At 41.4% G+C, this 19,742-nt stretch overlaps 1 protein-coding gene across 1 annotated transcript in view; it reads right to left on the bottom strand.

The window, feature by feature from the left end:
• atp11c (ATPase phospholipid transporting 11C) overlaps positions 1-19,742 on the bottom strand; it is a 40,209-nt gene that overhangs the window by 11,329 nt on the left and 9,138 nt on the right. The window contains exons 2-12 of the mRNA XM_046029980.1: positions 11,723-11,842; positions 10,169-10,258; positions 5,445-5,525; positions 4,216-4,323; positions 3,288-3,416; positions 2,917-3,005; positions 2,232-2,282; positions 1,736-1,800; positions 1,494-1,575; positions 1,263-1,413; positions 213-410 (exon numbers count right to left, since the gene is read on the bottom strand). Of these exons, the coding sequence (XP_045885936.1) occupies positions 213-410; positions 1,263-1,413; positions 1,494-1,575; positions 1,736-1,800; positions 2,232-2,282; positions 2,917-3,005; positions 3,288-3,416; positions 4,216-4,323; positions 5,445-5,525; positions 10,169-10,258; positions 11,723-11,842 (1,164 nt within the window). The remainder of the gene's footprint in view (positions 1-212; positions 411-1,262; positions 1,414-1,493; positions 1,576-1,735; positions 1,801-2,231; positions 2,283-2,916; positions 3,006-3,287; positions 3,417-4,215; positions 4,324-5,444; positions 5,526-10,168; positions 10,259-11,722; positions 11,843-19,742) is intronic.

Raw genomic sequence — 19,742 nt, 5'->3', positions numbered from 1 at the left:
CGGCCGACTCTTCCAGATATTTGGCATGCTAGATATTTGACAGACATCAGCGATGTGTCGGGGAGCCATTTTGATGCGTCGTTGAGTAGTTCACATAACGACTGGTGACCACCAATCGATCACTGATTTACCCCTGATCACAGCCTGACGGTCGCTGAGCTCTCCGACTGGCAAATCGGGCTTAAAATCGTGTAATGTGAACTAGGCTTTACCTGTCCCAGCTCTTCATTGAGGTCTGACGTGTTGACCAGTGCCCCCTCCTTGATTTCAGGGTCAAAGAAGTCCTTGTCCCATGTGATGAAAAAGGATCCCAAAAACTTTTGCATCTCAACCGTCACATACATGGACACCGGGATGATGAAGTTGAAGAGCACCATAAAGGACAGGAAGTCTGTGAACATCTTTAGGTACTGAAAAATGTAAACACAGGCACATACTTAAATGCATGTCTTGAATGCGCTTAAATTTAGTTGAGTTGTTGTCCTAGATTCTCTAAACAACAAATATGAAGACATGATGGAAATAGCATATTGGTATCACTATAATAACAGTTCATTGAGGGCTAGGGCAGAAGGTTAACAGACACGAAATGGACCACGTCACAATTTACTGTATGTCTGCAGTGGCAATTTTGGTGAGAAGAGTTTTACCAGTGTGGATCAGAAGAGCCCAGGGCTTGTAAAAGGCTTAAATACAATGGAACAGTGACCTCAGAACACACAAGCTATTCTATTAGCTATTCGTGTCCCACCAGTGGTACTTCCGATTATGCTCTAGAAACGCATGACAGGTGCATCTCAAAAAATTTTAATATTGTGGAAAAGTTTATTTTCTTCCATAATTTAATTAAATAAGTGAAACTTTCTTATATTCTAGATTCATTGCACATGAAATGGAACATTTCAAGCCTTGTTTTCCTGTTTTAATCTTGAGGATAACAGATTACAGCTCATGGAAATCAAAACTACAGTATCTCAAAACTATTATAATTTTAAAATACAGAATATATAATACGGAAATGACATGAGAAGAGATCTGCAAAGGTTTTCTGAGGCTTTAAACTCTCAGTCTGGTTTTGGTGCTAACAACGGACTTTTCCACGATATAAAATTTTTTTGAGATGCCTGTACTCCTGTTATTTCACTTAAGCAAAACAAATTCCCATTTTTCAGTACAGGATTGGTCAAGGCAGTTGGGGTGTCTATCAGACATTTAACTCACAGTTCAACTGACAGATTGCTTGTGCTTAAATGTGTACTCACCAAATTGGTGTCCTTCTCTCTTTGGGTTTTCTCGTTGTACCACGGCTCATCCTGTCCAGGCTTGCTCTGCCACACATACTTAAGTGTGGTGCACACTAGAGCTTTGCTCACCAGGATGGAAAGGTAAACCAGAAGGAAGGCATTGATAGACCTGAAAATATAGATATCAAATTGGTACCGAATGTATGTCATGCATTTTAAACTTGTTAACACCATTAGCTCTAAACTTACTTTTCCACAGCAGAGCGTTTCTGAGACTTGCCCTGATAGTTAAGAGCCATCTTTGTTTCCATGCCAGTGTAAACTGCAACACCTTGAGGAAGAAGAAGAAGAAGAAGAAGAAGAAGAAGACGAAGACGAAGGAAGAAGAAGATGAATACGAAGATGAAGAAGAAGGAAGAAGAAGGATTCACTTTTGAGATATTGAGCTATCTTCACTAATATAAGTAAATAAATACTATTATTTGACTCACCACAGATTTTCTGGGTGTTCTTTAAAGTTGCCCCTTTCAGCAGAAGGTTTTCTGGGCCCAAAGACCTACACAATCACATCAGTAGAGCAAACAGTTTAGTCAGAAGCTGTGCAATCCACACACTCCTCCATTTTCTGGATACCTGGCAGGCAAGCTGGCATCCACTCTAAAATACGCAGTGACAATACACAGTATGACTGCAGTCTGGGCTTACACCGGTCCCAGTGTTCTTGAGAAGGACATTGGCATTTGTTTATACAGCCATTACAAAAGCAGTCCGTGATAAATGTTTGTGGGAGTGCTGTTTGTGGGAGTGGAAACAGCGGCTGAAGCCATGCCAGCCTGTTTTAATTTTAATGCTTGTGTGTAATGAAGGATCAATGGAATAATGATTTGTGGGTGATGCAAAGGGAAACAAATGAGTGCTTAAACGACTGTGTTTTGATTTTGCTCTCACTTAACGTGGGCTGAGATAGTTGTGCGTGAGTGCTCTCACCTCACTGCAGGCTCCTGATCGTTTCTGTAGATGTGCATACGGCCAACAAACCTGTGACAAAAGTACATACGGACTTGGAAGCTTAAGTCATTTGTTAAAAGTACATGTTTGTTTTGCATACTATTCCCTCTGTTAATACTAGAGTGAATTTGAACTTGAGGTAGCCAAATCCATGCAGGGTCCCATTTATTTAAAAAACTTGTACTCATTGACCTAAAATCAGGATGCAGAGGTTTGTGAGCATGCTAATTACTGGTGGTTAGCTTGCAGCAGTTTTTATTCAGTTTTATTATCTCTGAATAGCAAACATTTGACGCCATGGCTTACGTCTCAAACACCATTCTGATGCCTGGCTAACTGACAATATTCCTACGAAATGCCAAAAGGGGGAGCCAAAGCTCGTCTGTTGACTGTCTGAAGACTGAAGACAGAATTAGTGAATAAGAATCAAATCTGTGCTGCACAAACAAAAGATAACTGGAAATATCAGTCCCACTTTCGCCATTCCTAGTATGAAACCAACCCAACAAGTACATTATGGCTTGCTAAACCCTCTCAACTTAACAATCAACATGTTAATATTAGAGTCATTTAGGACATTTTCAACTGGCACTGAGTAAATCCAAACCCCAGGCAACGCATGCTTGTGGTGTAAACTTGTAGTGGCCACATGATGAGTGCCTACTTGTAAAGGTCAGGCTGTGGCTGTTCACACTCAATGGTGGCGTTGAGAGATTCCAGATCATTCTCTGTGTCTGGCACTGTGTAGTGTGTCTGCACAAGTGGAAGAAGCAGAGAGAGAGAGACAGAGTGTGAGCGTTGACTGGCTCAGGTCAAATGATCCTTTTAGCCTTCCCCTCTACCACTCACACACACTCCAGGAAGATTCAAGAGAGAAACTTTCTTTAAAGCAAGGCTGATGAATGCAACATAAGGATCACATTTATAAAAACATAAGGTGTAACGACAGCTGATATAATTTAATGGCACCAATCAACCAACAACAACAAGTTTATTCTTCCAAGCCAAAATGCTGATGAAAACACCCCGTCTTACTTTATGGTTTGACTCTCCATCCAGACTTGCTGTGGTAACAAAACATGTGTCGTCATCCCGGCTGGACTTCAGCAGAATTAGATCACAGGGAAAGGTCTCGTCTTCCTTCACTTCCACAACATCTCCAACCTATCAAAGAAACATAACCAAACACCACTTGAACACTGTTTGCTTTTCTACTACTTCTTAAGAACCAGAATAGTAGTATTTGGCACAGGATGAGTGACTAAGTGATGTGTGGATGAGTTTAAACAATGACAGCTTTAAGCTTTTTTACCACTAGGGTGCCGAAGGACACCAAAACAAACTTACATAACTGCCTATTTCCTATGAAGTTATTGTGGCAAGTTTATTGTTGTGGCTAATGTATTATTAATGCTATTTAAAGATATAACATAAACAAAGGAACATGAGTATCCCTGTAGAGTACTCTGTCTGACCGCTCGTCAATATTCACTCACTTTTTAACCCTGGTTTTGTCTGCCAACTACTGACAAATACCCTGGCTCTCTTTGGCTTGCTAAATGTTTACTTTAGCTGTAGGAGGCAGCTTAAAGTTGTGCAAGCTCCTGTGTTGGGAGCAGTTGTCCACAGTTTTATTAAAAAAAACCACAATGTATTGGTTTTTACAGCTGGATGTTGATTCTCAGTGGTGTCAGCCAATGTTGTTTAATGCATGTTCAACCTTTTGAACACCCGTAAACCTTTGAAAATACTGTTACCAACAACAAACAGATAACAAAGCATTGGAGAAATAACCTGCACTCACCACCCTGGATACATTAATTACCATCACACCCACGTTTGAACATCTAATCAGTTCAGTAGAGCATGTTCTCCCCTGTGCATATATTCCAAACACAGTCATGCGAGGCTGCCAGCAGCTTCTCTTTAGACATGCATCTAAGGACATATTAAAAAAAGTTACCTTGATCTTCTCACTCTCCTTCTGTATCCTCCGATCGCCTTCTAGCACGGTCACCTGGTACTTATTCACCTCATTGTCAGCCTTGTGCCGTAGCCAGTCCTCATAGCCCTACAGTAACATTTCAAAATCAGAACTGCATTATGTGCTTAGTACAACAAAAAGTACAACATTTTGTCTCTATGGGATTAGTAACCACAGGACACTGACCAGTGTATACACAGTAAAGGTTTGGAAAAGGAGTGTAAGGCACAAAGAAATGTCTGTGCATAAATTAATCTTTACACTTAGTATTTCATTCAAGAGTTTCAAAAAAGTGTACCTGCAGCAGTGGAATGGGAAAGTGACTGTCCAGCAGTTCACTGGAACAGCATACCATGAAATAATACTGAGTCGGCCAAAAAAATAATTATTTTGGCTGCAGCAGCAAAAGGCACAAAGAATAGTGTATACTTCAGAAGTACTTTTAAAAGAGTGATGGAGAGAGGAGATGGTGCAGAGATGAAGAGGATAGAGAGGGAAACCAGAGTGTGTGCCGAGCCAGAACGCGGGATTACCAGGAAAGGTGAGAGAAGGAGCGAGAAAGCCCAGTTGAGTGACGAAGAGAAATGACGCCAGGTGGATGAAAGGGGGGGAGAGAGGGAGGCGAGGCATTCCACGGATGGTCATTTGAACTATACAGTTCACCTCAGCCTGACTAATTGAGTCAGGCAGACCGCCTTGGTGTCCCACTTCAAAGCCTGGCTGTAGGCGGTTCAGTGCTATCAGTGCACCCCATATATTTTTGGAAGGAAGTCCAACCACTATTGTGCATGTCAAAGCCCTAGCAGTAGACTAACTAAAAAGGCAATCCTAAAACAATACATCTAAAGCTGGGACACGGCAGCAACAGAGTCAAGGAAACTGACTCTCCCCTTGATCATTTTTTTCTGTGTAATTCTCTCTCTCTCTCTCTCTCTCTCCCCCCATTTGCTCACATTCCCTGAGAGCACATTTCATCTTCTCCCCAATCAGAATTCACCAGCGGAGCACATTAATACAAAACCCAAGGGAGCATTAGTCACATACTTTATACGAAAATCACAGCAAGAGAGTTACGAAGGCAGGGGGTCTTATGAGGAAAGGGAGGATGGATGTAATGCAATGAGAGACAATATGAGGAAATGAGGCATAGAAAGCACAATGAAATTTCTATTATCAACACTCGTCAGCCTCACTAGGCAGTGTCTTACCTGCTTGATAGCGGTTACTGTGATCACAAAAAATAAGGGTAGGCCACTGGTGACTGGGCTGGTGGGGGTGTCCACTATCACCTATTGAAGGGGGTGAACCAAAATTTCACTTCAGAGAAATATAAAGTTAACGCAAGAATAAACCTTCAAACTGAAAAGCTATGCATTGAACACTATACATCACTGCAAAATGTTACTGCGGAACATGTGTGTGTTTGTGGTTGCAGAGGGAGGAGTTTGTGGTTCAGAAGATGGGGCTAGCCCTCTAAATGCAGGGTGTAGTCTGTTTCTGTGAGGCATTTCTACTGCTCCCTAAATTTGGTCATCAGTAGGAAACACAGGGGAGACATTTACATTTTTGAAGGGAGCAGGGAGGGAGGTTCTGGACCATAGAACTTTTAATCAAGTGGGCCAGGGGCAGAGTGCTTAATCTGCAGGCATGCCAACACTTCTGTGTCTCTGCCATGGAATGTGAGAGGGCCAACACAAAGCTATGCTGGACTCACCTTACCTGGCTGAGCTGTGTGTGTGTGTGTGTGTGTGTGTGTGTGTGTGTGTGTGTGTGTGTGTGTGTGTGTGTGTGTGTGTGTGTGTGTGTGTGTGTGTGTGTGTGTGCGCGTCAAGCCGTACATTATGTGTGTATGTGTTGCATTTTTATGCATGTGTGTAATAAGAATAAGTGTGGCACCAGTGATCAGGTAATCCCAAACAACCAGTTTAGGAATAGCACCTGACCAAGCCTCCCAGCTAAATCCCCAGTATACAAATGGCCTTGTGCATTTGTGTGCTCCTTAAAACCATCATAAGATGGATTTACCCTGGCATTTCTGATCCTGCAGACTGAAGGCTGGTCTCCCCCCTGAGTGCGTATTACAGCACGCACAGACTCGACACATCCAGCTCATTGGTATTCTGACCAGGACCATTACAAGCTTTCAGATAGACATCAGCTGAAGTAGGAGCAGGAGATGCGTTTTGAAGCAGTCTCCGGTGTTTTACTCACCTGTGCTTGGACTGAGAATGAAATAACTCTGCCGCTCGCTCAGTAATCACAGTCAAACACGGACACAAGCAAGCTACTCTCTCACACAGACACACACACAATCACAGAACGTACAAGGGGAAGTGAGCTACTAGCCTACCCAAGCTTTACTGTGATTACAATTAACTGGAGGATAAATCAGTTACAGGACAGAGATGGACTACTGCACATCGAGCATTTGGAGGAGTGCAGATTCAGAGGAGAGTCTGCATTATATTTGTAGCAGTTGGCGATTCCGGTGAGACAGAAGCAAAAGTAATAATTCTGCCGCAGTAGCCTAAGGTGTAGAGAGCCAGAGGTGAGAGTACTCAATGTTTCAAAAGAGCACTGTGTGTGCATGAAAATGGCATGTGGGGCTCTGTGTAAAAGATTCATTACAACAGGCACATTGTTACATGCTTTGTAGCTAGTGGAGTATTGAATGCCTCGAGAAAAGCTTGGATTACTCCGGTCATGTTAGCCCTCTGTTTGACCAGATCTTTCAAAGAGAACACTTCCCGAAGCATAGATGTGATGAACGTTGGAGACAGGTGATGGAGCACTTTATTTTTGCCTATAATAAATCAATAGTCCACATCTCTTACTCACAAGACTGGACTGAAGGTTGGCTCTACACAGAAAGCAAAAAAACTGCAGGAAGGACTGAGGACAGCATGTCCCTCCGATGCAGCAGCCAGATGGCCAAACTTGATAAAGGGTGACAACAGCATGGAGAGAATGCTTTACAAAGCCAACTTTCAGCCTTAATGTTGTTTGATGTTGATTTAACTTTGGCACTCCAGACAATTGTGATAGCCGCTGTTCAATAGAGGACTTTAAAAAGAGACAAATGGTGGTGGTGTCTTTTTTTTAGTATCTGTTCTTCAACCGTGTTTCTAAAAAATGCTTTCTTTCATCTCACACTACAATGCCATGTGAAAACAAACCGAATGAAGGACAACCACCATTTTTAGAATGAGGCGAGGTTTATAACTGCCCTTTAATGCATTAATAATATCATTATTGAAACTACTGCAACAGGAAACTTCTTAGAAAACTCAAACCTACTTCAGCTACTGTCCTTCTGCCAAACACACATTTTATCTACACTGATTCACAACAATCCCCACCAAACTTCCAGATGGCCAAATACCTTTCCTCCTCTGCACCAAATGCAAAGCCAAAAAAATCTCAGCAATAGGAGTGAACTGTGTGGTGCTGCTGCTGATGTGTTGGTATGATATCAGAGTTGCAGAGCATAGCAGCACAAAGCCCTTCATCTGAGCCGGGAAGTGTGTCAGAGTGAGCGACAGACAGCGGGTTCCTGGGGTCCCAAGGCAGGGCCCTCAAGTCCTTCTACCCCATCAACCTCTCGTTCTCCCTCTGTCCCCTTTTCTTTCCGCTTCTCTTACTCCCCTCACAGCGCTATATTCCCATTCGATCAAATTCAAGCAAAGACGCGCAGGGCTATTTATAGGAGAGTGGTGCTTTTTTATCAGCCTGTGTCTATTTGTGGCACTCAGAAGTACAGAGGGCTTCCTGGCTGCTGACGTCAGCAGTGCAGCGCTGCAGAGATGGGTGGAATGTGAGAGAGAAAGGGAGAATGAGACCAAATGACAAAGGGAATGAAAAAAGGAGGGTAGGAGGATGCATAACATTTGGTTGTTGTTAGAGCATTTGCATGAAGCCTCTCAGGGGAAGAGAGAAAATTTATTTCTGTCTGTGAGATGCAAGTGCAAGATGAGTGCAGACGGAGTTTGTGTACCTGTGTGTCTCTCTCTCATCATCTCTCTCTGATATAATAGCAGGCTGGATGGGAAAAAACTGAGTGGTAAGGATAAGGAGACCCTCAAGAGAGGCTGGATTAGTGGAGAAACGCCAACCACGCTGCAGCTTGGGTAAACACCATCAGCAAACCCAGGACCCCCATTGAGTCATACATCACACGCACATACACACAAACTAACATACTACATTGCACACATCACACACTGATAATATATGTGTTTGTGGGAGTGGTGTAAACATGCTTGGTGGTTTACTCCCACATATGTGTACTACATTAGCTCAAGATAATTTCACACATTAGCTCACAACTGTTCAAAATCCAGCATCCATTAGCGAGAGGATAATAAAGAGATAAACCAGACAAACTGGAAAATAAAGGCTACAGTGTCAACTGTAAATACAGGTGGAAACAAGGGCCAGATGCAAAAAAGAAGTGCTGCAAACAATCTGCTATAGACTTGAGAATGATGGAATTACTTTGTGACAGCAGCACACAGATATTTCTCAGTTCCGGTTTGCCAGGTTTCTGGGAGCAGTCACTGACTGAGTTCAGTCAGTCAGTATACGACTAGAAAGCAGATCCCTGAGCCCGCCCAACACCAGCACCTGTTTACACCAGAGGGCTGTTTGTCGCCATAGTTTAGATTACTGCTAAAAGGAGTGAGGTTAGTTTCGACCTCTGTGGATCAAAAAAGGAGAAGAGAAAGAAAGAGATGATAGAGCAAGCGCACATGCAAGCAACAGATCTTTTCTTTTTTTTGTTCTCTACTCCAATCATCAGCTGTCACATCCCAGCGAGGAGAGAGGAGATGAGGTCACTTAAGAGCACAGAGCAGGGGAATAAGGATGCCAGTCAATGCATTTTAGTCAGCACTCTTAGCCTGCTCACAGTTTCCACTTATTAGGATAGTGCAGCACACACAACAATGACAGACATACAAATAGAATTTCGTGATCACCATGTAAGACCAACAAAAATCTGGTAAAACTGTTTTCTTTATACACACACACATTTAATTAATTTAGTGTTTACTCACTACTTGAATCTGCTCACCTTGCTTTTCCCTTCGGTTCTCTTTTCTCCACACTCTCACGCCCAGCCTCTTTCTGTTTCTCTCTCCCTGCATGCGTCTGCTCTACTGACTTTCTCCATCACGAGTATGTTTTATAAAGTCACCGAAAAGAAACATAAGTCGTCTTTTGGATTTTTCCATTGCGATTCCGTTTTCACAGCAGCAGGTGCGCCGCATGAGGAACATGCGTGTTAATGACGTAGCCTATCGAAACAATCGAAATCAACGTAGTACTCGTGCGTTCACTGTTGCTTCATTCAACACTTCGTCCATGCTTGTAAAATATCCACAGTGTCTCCTCTTTCTATTGTAATACCAGATAACATCTCTCGCTGTGTCTCTCAGCAAAATGCTAAAATGGGTTGCCAAATATACTTTGGCAGCTGTTAACATCCACCCAAGTAAAGTCTATGTGTGGGAAACTATGGGACTATATCTGCTATTAACAAATCAAAAATAAAATGTGCAAGCCTCAAGGTAAGCTATAGCAATTTTAGACATGTGATATGATTGCACACACCTTTTAAAAAAAAAAAAAATAACTGTATAATTCACACATTTAGTAACAGTTTCACACATGGCCACATGCAAATGGGCAAACTTTCTTACAATCTTTTTCACACGGGGGGGACGCATACTACGTGTAGGTCTACAGAACACAGGTTGTGAAGCTAAGTTGGACCCACTTCATAGTGTTGTCTAAAAAAAAAAAGGTATCAAAAGAGCTCACACAGGCCTTCTTTCACTACATCACAATAGGAACCCATGCAGTCGTGATTCAACAGTAATAAACAAATTGTAATCTTTGATTGGGTTGGTGCACTGACAAAGCTTGTTCTTACCTGTACCAGGAAGATGATAAGGAAGTAGAAATTGGCAATTCTTCTAAACTGTTCAAACAGGTTCTTTGGTAGAAAGTTCCAAACTGTATACTGTGGGGAGAGGGGGGGGGGGAGGAAACACATGCATGTAAGTCACAGAGAAATCAAATATTAAACTGTAAGTGTTAGAGTTTGTGGACTGCCTTTCACTGCTGTTTTCTGTGCAATATCCCAATCCAGGCACAATGTTTTTAAACTGAACTTAGGGAGATTAAAGAAAGGGTTGGCAAGGGGAGAGAGATTAGACACATTCAATATTCACAGACTCTTGCATGTATGCATTCTCTGTCTCAGCTGGGGAGGGGGGAGGGGAAAGGCAACTTTAATAGCTTGGAGTCTCTGTTCCTTGTACTGCCTAGGGAGACAGCCCTTGGGGGACCACAGGCATTCCATTGATTCCGATTAGCAATTTATCTCTTTAATTTGGCTATTCTTGAATGCAAAGCCAATTAACTTATCAGGTTGGTGACTGTTGCTGTGTGTTTTGTTCTTTTTTTAAGTGGCCATAACTGCTGATACCATCAGGACTGAAGCAACACTTTTATCTCTTAAATCCCTGAGGGCCGGCTCAACAATACCCTACTGGTAACTTTGTGCCACACAACAAAGCACCAGGGCGAAAAACACAAATACATGCACAATTCCACATGCCTGCGCACACGCTTGCACACTCGCATAGAAACTGCAATAAGGCACTGTTTATGAAGGGGAATTTCTGCATGGGGACAGTGTTGAAACGCAGCGGCAGCAGAATGGCCCATCTCATTTTGCCAGAGAGAAGAAAAAAAAAAAAAAAGAGTGAAAGTAATGAGAAAAGGGGGGTGGCAGCAGGGAGGGTAGCTGAGTGTAGTGGTGCAGTAGCAGTGAGAGCAAGAGAAGAGAGGCAGAGATTGGTCACTGCAGAGTGCAAAAGCAACAGGATGATGGAGAGCAGAGGCATGGAGGAGCATAAACACTACAGCCGGGGTAATTAAAGGCTGTTTACCCTGACATACTGGCAGGAGCCAATTGATTGGCCCATCCTCACTGAGATCCTTTGCACCACCATAAATCCCACTGCCGTCTCACTCTCACATCACTTCCTTCTTCTCATCACATTCACCCTTCATATCCATAAGCGAACCTGCCTGAACCTGCCGCTGACACAGGACTAAGGGGTAAGATTTAGCTGAGGGAGGGGGTGCAGTCCTTCAGAGCCCAGGGAGAAACAACCGTATTTCCCACCCTGCCAGTACATTAATAGCAGCGATGTATTTCACTCCCACAGCTAGTGTTCCCCTGACGGCCTCGCCTTCCGCCGGGAGCAAATAAGCATGTGGAGAGGCAGTGGGAGCAGGAAGGCATGGGAATGTGGACGTAATTTTGCATTCCAAGCGTTAGATAAGAAAAGAAAAATGCCTGAGGGCAGGTGAAACATAATACGCAGAAGAGCTGAGAAAAAAAACTAAGGTATATGAATTTCATCATAAGGCCCGACTACAAAAAGGCATAAATGTATGTGAGTGTGTGTTTTACCTTGGAGGACACAATCCTGTTATCACAGAACTTGGGTGGGATGAAAACCTCATTGGCAGAACATGACCGATGACCAACATAGATAGTCCTACTGTCTACTCTTCTCTCATCACCGCCAAGCTAGAGGAGGGAGCAGCGGAGGGGGGTTGTGGATGGGTAGAGATGAAGATAAAAAGAGGAAGGAAAGAGAGGACATGTTAGCGATCCTAGGTACTTTTCTGCACTTAAACAGAGATTAGATATTGAACCTGCCCAGTTAAATCTAGGGATGCACCGAAAAGAAAATTCTTCTCGGCAGCCAAAAAATTTGCCTAACACTGAACAAGTAAATTCACATTTTTGCCATTTTTATTACCATTGCATAAATTAAATAGTCAAAATGTGTTTTGTACTCAGTGTTTCCCACAGGATTTGGAGGGACTATGGTGGGCGGGTCCGGTATAGTAAATGTGTCCATTTACTTTTACTGTACACATTAGGGTGCCACTCAAAAATAAAGTTTCTAATTTTCATCTTCCTACCCCCCAAATGTGTTAATAATGTGACAAAAACTAAGTTGACAAAATTTGAATGTTTTTTAATAATTTTTACTGGTAGCTCAACATTTTCTGATTTTATCATGTAATATTAACTTTAATATCACAAGTTAGAATAATGTAAAACTCCTCAAAAAGAAGACACATAGCTGCTAACAGTTACTTCATAAGTTAATAATAAACACTTAAGTATTCATAAGTGTCCAGAGAATGACTGTATTGCAGCTTAAAAAACAGCTACATGTGTTTTGTTGTAGGCTAGCTCTCCAGCTCACAGAGTAGCTGCAGATTTCTATGAAGTGGACGAAACACATGCACATGTAAACCAGATAGATTTTCAGATAGACCTTAATTATGGAAGTGTTGGAAGTGGCATAAGTGGGCGGCTTTGACTCAGGGTAGAACGGTCGTCCCCTTAAAGGAGGGTTGGGAACCAGAAATTGCTCCTGGTGGCTGTGCCATCAATGTGTGAATGAGTTAATTTCTGTTTCTGATGAGCAGTTGGGTCTCTGCTCATAGGTGGGTGAATGTGATGTAGTGTAAAGCACTTTGAGTGGTCGAAAAGACTAGAAAGGTGCTATAGAAATATAGCCAGTTTTACCATATGTGACAGTTCATTCGGAATTGGGGGCGAAACCGGAAAATGTTCAGACTGTAGATCACCGAGCCCGGTGGAAAGCTCTGAGAGCCTAAATGTGTACGTCCGCACTGCGTTCCAACAAATAGAAGCGACAGATGCAGAAGAAGCTCTTGTTAAGTGACCTCTCTTGAAGTGTCCTTCTTTACTGTACCAGAAAATAACTGTTTGGTGGTGCTAAAAATGAGAATAATTAAGATTAACATGACACACAGATGCGACATGGTGGTGCAGTGGTTAGCACTGTCCCCTCACAGCAAGAGGTTTTGTGGATCAAGGCCCAGGCCTTTCTTTGTGGAGTTTGCATGTTCTCCCCATGTCTGTGTGGGTTCTCTTCATGTTCTCCTGCTTCCTCCCACTGTCCAAAGACATCCATAGGTTAAACCAAATAATAACACAAATGAGAATATGAAAAAGAACAGTTAAATTATATAAAAAATGATAACAATACTTACTCAAGGAATAATTTACTTTGGTAGAGAAATTTTGAATTAAATAACATTTTATCGCAATGAAAGTAAATATAAAAACATTGAGCCCATTGAGCTACCAGTAAATATTAATATATCTGAATGAAACTTTTCAGTTACTATGCATCACAAAAGGAACAGAATGAGGGGGTGGGACCTGGAAAATGTTGAAAAAAAAAAAATTGGCCATTACACTGAGTGGCACCCTAGTACACATGCAATATGTTTTATACTTTCTGTGAACATAATCCAATTAATCTTTTTCCATACTGTATAGACACCTTATTTTGAAAACCGGACATGTCAAACATCTGACCCAATATTATAAATGTTGTTGTATATGGTTCTCGTATAGCGTAACATGAAGACATAGACTCTTTTCAGGTAAGACTCTCATACTGCAACACTTGTCTTTGTAAAGAGAGAAAATGAGAGGATAAAGTCACTAACCTGCCTGTCAGTTCGCACTGGTCCGTTTCACTTACCATAAAGGCTTGAATACGTGTGCACTCCAAATTTAAGTACGACTAGCTTAATCGCTTTCGAGTGACAGAAACACTCAAAGCGGGTCAGACCGTTGCCTTTTCTAAGAAGTCAGCCACAGATGGAGTGGATGTGCTAGGAGACAATTCAGCAGAACAGTGTCTGCAAACAGCAAATTTAGCATTTTTCTCGGACACTTTAAAATGCTTTCACACTTCCAAACTTTAATCGGTCTTTAGACTTATTAGGCTGAACACTGAAAGTGCTATTTTTTTCTATTTTCGGCCAAATAATTTCGGTGGCCAAACATTCAGTGCATCCTTAGTTAAATCTCACAAAAGAAAAAAGTCTCATACAATATACAAGAATCAGTGGAAGGTAAGCCAAAATTTAAACCCACCATCTGAAACGTGGGGGGATGTAGAATAAATCAACAACAACAAAACAATTGTTTTATGGTGCACTGTTATTTCAGGTGCAGCAAATCAACAGAAATGAGGATTTTTTGTGGCCATGAAATATTTTACATTCTGGCGAGGCCTAAAGTCCACCCAGGTCAAGAATTAAGAGATTAGAATTTCTACTGTGGTGCAGAAAATTAAAATGACTTGAAAAGCACTCTACCGGAAAACTGTTGAGCACAAGCCAATAACTCAAGAGGGGGGACAAAGAAAAGTATGACAAGGGTCAACGGGCCAAAATGGGAATTGTGTGGGGACTATAACTTAATTTGTTCTCTCCCAGGTGGTCACTCATCAATGATAAACGAGTAATAAATGCGGGCAGCCCAGGGGAAAAATGCTGTGCTCAGATTTATGGGTTGAGCTGCCTTGTCGTGATGCAGATGGCAGGGTGATACACCTTATGTCTAAAGGGGGAAATAATTCAGGAACCGGGTCAGGAGCCAGAGACATGCTGGACATGAGGTGGCTGGGGCATTCCTCTTCCATAAAAGACAGGTGGGGTGAATCACAGAGCAAGGTTGTTGTCTTAACTTTACCTTATAGTAGCTCTCCTTACATAAATCTCATAGGAGTATTAATATGTAGTATAAATGATGACCCAAAAAGGAGCTACGGAAATTGTCAGGTGGGACTTTTTCCTTTTTGAATTTTAAATCAGTTTTTTTCCCCACACTGTGTGGGACTGATTGGGTTCATTCTTCTGTGTGTGAAGTAACCTGAGGCTAAGAAACAGAATTTCATGCGGATAGGTCATGTCCGAACAATGCTGAATCTGTTAAAGAAAAGTAGTAGCAATACCAATACAGATCCAGTATATTATATTAGTGCATCACTACCATTGAAAATTCATTTTGGATAAGGATCTTGAATGAATCCCAGCTGCACACAAGCACACACAATTTTTTTTTCTGTCCAAAAGAATTTAGCCTAGAAAACTTGGCTTATGCTGTTCTCTCAATGGCCTCAATTTCTATTCCTGACATCCCACACACAAGGAATCCTGAGGTTTCGGGTAAACAGCCAATAGGGCAGAGGGATCATGGTATCAACAACGCCCGTCTACAGTAAGTATCTCAACATACATTGTACTACATTAGTACTTAAAATTATCAAAGATTATACTGAAAATTCCCACCCTACACATCTTTGCAAGCAACCAGTGAACCAGTGATTTATTTATATTGTGCACTTTTACATGTATACAGGCATTATTTCAAATGGTGATTATTTAAATCACATTAACAAAGTGACAAACTGACTCAAAGTCGAGTTCAAAACTATTCATTCTTTTCTACTCGGACAGTCAACGTGACGACTCTACCTTAAATGTAGTTGTGCTCTCAGCACAAGTAAATGTTGTGCAGCTATCTGCCTGTAAATTATTAAGGTTTTGCAGACAGGGGATATGCTTTATACAATTTAAAGGCCAGCAACATGTGGTTTGAGGGGACAGATTATCATAAACATCTGATCCTGGACAAGCTCCAGTGAACATGTGAATTATGGCCACCTGGACAGCGAGCTGACCAGAGTCTGTTGCGGACAAAAAAGTTAGATCAAAGAATAGCCTTAAACACTTAGAAGCTTAATTTGCATGTAGGGACATACATACATAACTCCTGTTTACACAATAATTTGCTTCTCATTAGTGGTCAAGTAACAATAAACTCTCATCTTAACTCTGAAATATTTCCCATTGTCTTTCCATTCCAGACTATAGCGCTCCCCTATGCATGAGCAGCCATGTTCACACCTCAGTATGGCTGTCAAATCTACCACCCTCTACCCACTCAGCACATACTGACACTCTTTCAGCAGGACCGGATGGACCGAGCTGCGAGTGGATGAAGGGAGCGAGAGAGTGGGAGGAAGAAAGAGTGTGAGAAAAAGGTTCCAAGGACACATGCCCATGCAGGTTTTCTATATCAAACAACAGTGGGCCCCCAGGAGGAGCAGTAAGCCAAGAGCACCCCCATGGACTACCGTGGTCATTTATTTGAATCAACTGCAGTGTTTCTGGCAGTGATCCTTCCTCTGTGCACTCTGCACATCCACAAATGCCAAGTGCCATCTACAAATGAAATAGCCACACTCCACATATGGAATACTGTAAACATTTAATATAACATTAGGAAACAATGCAGGACAAAAAAAGCAATCATGTACAAAGGGCTGCGCAGACAATATGTAAAATGCAAGAGAGGAACAATTTACAAACCAAATTAGCTGCGAGTCAAAGGACCTGCAGAGATACAGGTCAGGCAGTCAACAGTATTAGTTGGCTGGCTTCCACTAGTGCCAATCTTTCACCTGTGCCCATCTCTTTAGGACTGATTATGAACAAGAGCCATGCCAATGCATGCACTTTCAATGTTGCAGGCCTATCGGATAAACAAACACTAGTTTTCATGTAGACTAAGGCAACATTGTTTCAATAGGGCTGCACGATCAATCTAATCGCAATCGCGATGTTGTCGCGTGCGATTACATAACCACAAAACGTGTGCGACTTAATAAAACAGAAAAAGTGTGTGTGAGGCCCTCTTCTCTGTGTGCTGCAGTCTGCTCATTATCACCGTCCACATCGGGCTCTTGCATGTGCCTCTAAAAACAGATAAGCCTACAGCAATCAGAAAAATGATTTGTAAGCAGTGTGCCAGTAATTTAAAACAACAACCTACTGTAATCCCCCTCCTCACCCCGACCTGCAGCTAATCATTCAAAACATAGTCTGACTTGCCACCAGAGCACCGGGATAAATGCCGGTTCTGTCGATTTATGCTACCTATCGAGATGTGCTACTTGGCAGTTCCATGCATGCCTATTGTTTAGGGTTAGAGGTAGTGTTAGACATTAGTAATTTGCATTAAGGTAGCATTTTTTTAAATAAGGAAACACAAATTGTTAAAAAACCGGTGCTCCGGTCACTCTGTGACAGAGACAAAGCGACATAGTAAGCAGCTGAAGCGGTAAGACAGAAGAAAACTGGGAGAAGATGGTTTGGGTTTGGCTCGCTGGCTTAGCGTTAGCTGTAACGGTGCCTTTTGTTGTTCAACATGTTCAACTTTTCACAGAGCCAACGTGTTTCTCAGTCACTTTTTGTAAACCGACCAATCACACCACGGATGGGACAGGATGTTAGAAAAGTATGGAGTGCTACAGAAAATCATTAAGGATTATTGACAAGTTAGTATTTAGCATTAACAAATTAGACACCAATGTAGAGCCTTTTGCTTGCACAAGGATTTAATGAATAAAGAAACCCCACAGAAATGAAACAGCTGTAACCAGATTTAATATTCAACTAGTGGTAAAAAAGTATACTAGTAGGCCTATATGAAATTATAATGTATGTAGTATTTAATATATTATTGTTATACTAACAGTATACTATTAACTAATTATACTCTTTATTTATTACACTCACATACAGTTCCACCTCCAGGTTGTGGATAGAGACTCTGCATTAGACAGATGTACATTGAGCCGGTGCCAGTGTGCCAATATTTGCTGCTTCTGGCTGCCCCCTCCATAGAGCAAAACACTCCCCTTGTTCTGTTTTGCTAGTTATTGTTATAAATATTGTTTATTGTTTAACTTTGTTCATTTTGAGAAATATACATTTCAAAATGTCAGTATTTTGTGCATTTTCCTTGATAATTAAGCAAGTAGACTCAGAGTACCATTTGTTCCATTATAATCGAATCGCAAATCACAATATTGTCCACAATAATTGCAATATGACTTTCTTCAGATCGTGCAGCCCTACTATATAAGCAAGCTTTGAGCCTCAGAGGTGATTCTCAAAATGAAATGTTGGCACCTACGAACACATCATGCAAGCTGAAAATGAGATTCTATATAAAATGAGGAAGTAGTCTATGCCCTGGGGTCCTAAAGATAAGAAAAGTACTACTGAATGGCCATTGATTTAGTGGTGGATTCACTGTAAAATATAATGAGGGTCAGACCACAGGGCCCTCTTCATTTTTGAGTAGTTACGTGATTGTGATGCTTATCAATAAAATAGTGAGCTAAAGGCCACACAAGAAATGCTAATGTAAGAAAAAACAGAAGTGATTGCATTATCTTTGCCTCACTGTCAAAGGTCAAACAAAGTAATTCAATGCCACTGATATTAGCAAGTTAAGCAAAAGTGGCCAAAAGTCAAGTGCCAGCATGTCAATACCAAACAGTAGATTCATCCTTGATGCAGAAGAATCAGCTGCAAAATGTGAATGGAGATCAATAAAGCAAACATCCACTGCTCAGTAGAGCTGAGATGTAATTGCTCAGTCAGAAATAAATGGTGCATTAGAGAATTGAGTGAGTCTGAAACTTTACATTAAATTATGCTCCAAATAAGATTATGTACACATTGTGAAATGAGCACATGATGGGTCATGTGGGAGGAAAGGTGCTTCACTGAGAGCAAGGGGGAATATAAGACTGTATTCAGCCACTGCCAAACTCCCAATGCTGACGCGGGTCTGATGACTGTGGTCCTGTCACACCATCTCACTATTCAATGACTATCCCGCTTTGTCACAATTTGCTCGCTATTAGCTGAACAGACACACTGGGTAACTAGAAAATTACAAGGCCACGTATGCTGTAATACAAACCATCATAACAGTAACTTTTTGACAGTACAATCTACGGTGTTTTTTTTTTTAATTTATTTTAATTCCTCTCTCTGTCTCTCTCTCTCTCTCCTGATATAGATAGATAGATAGATCGATCTCGATCTAGCTATCTATCTATCTATCTATCTATCTATCTATGTATGTATATGTATGTATATGTATGTGTGTGTGTGTGTGTGTGTGTGTGTGTGTGTGTGTGTGTGTGTGTGTGTGTGTGTGTGTGTGTGTGTGTGTGTGTTAAAGAAGTGGATAACTACCTAGTATAAAGAGAAAAATGAAATGAAATGAAAAATGGAGGAAATATTCATTGCGAGTACATCACTTCAACTACAGTGCAATCCACCCAGTCACTATAACCTTAGTTAGGGAAATATGGTGGAGGTTAAGTCACTAGGGCTGCAACTAACAATTATTTTTATTATCAATGAATCTGCAACATATTTTCTTGATTAATCCATCAACTGTTAATTTAAGAAATATCAGACACGTGTGAAAAATACAATGCAACTTTTCAACACAATTTTTCAGGGCCAAGACAGAAATCTAAGGAATGTACAATGACAAAACATTTGAGCAAAGGTTTGGCATATAACAATACATGAAATATCAAAAGAGTGGCCAATTAATTTGCAGAGTTGGTTCCAAAAAGGGGAGCAACTTCATTAGTGTGGAAGTCATAAAAAAGGTTACATGTACAACAAAACACAGTAATATATAAGAAGTACAAAAAGACAGTAACAACAAAGGGGGCAATACAACAAACTTTTTTCATCACTTCAAGCAG

This window comes from Micropterus dolomieu, linkage group LG19, assembly GCF_021292245.1.
Source record: "Micropterus dolomieu isolate WLL.071019.BEF.003 ecotype Adirondacks linkage group LG19, ASM2129224v1, whole genome shotgun sequence".
NCBI lineage: Eukaryota > Metazoa > Chordata > Actinopteri > Centrarchiformes > Centrarchidae > Micropterus > Micropterus dolomieu.
Note: the sequence above shows the minus strand (reverse complement) of the source record. Positions and strands in the feature narration are given on the sequence as shown.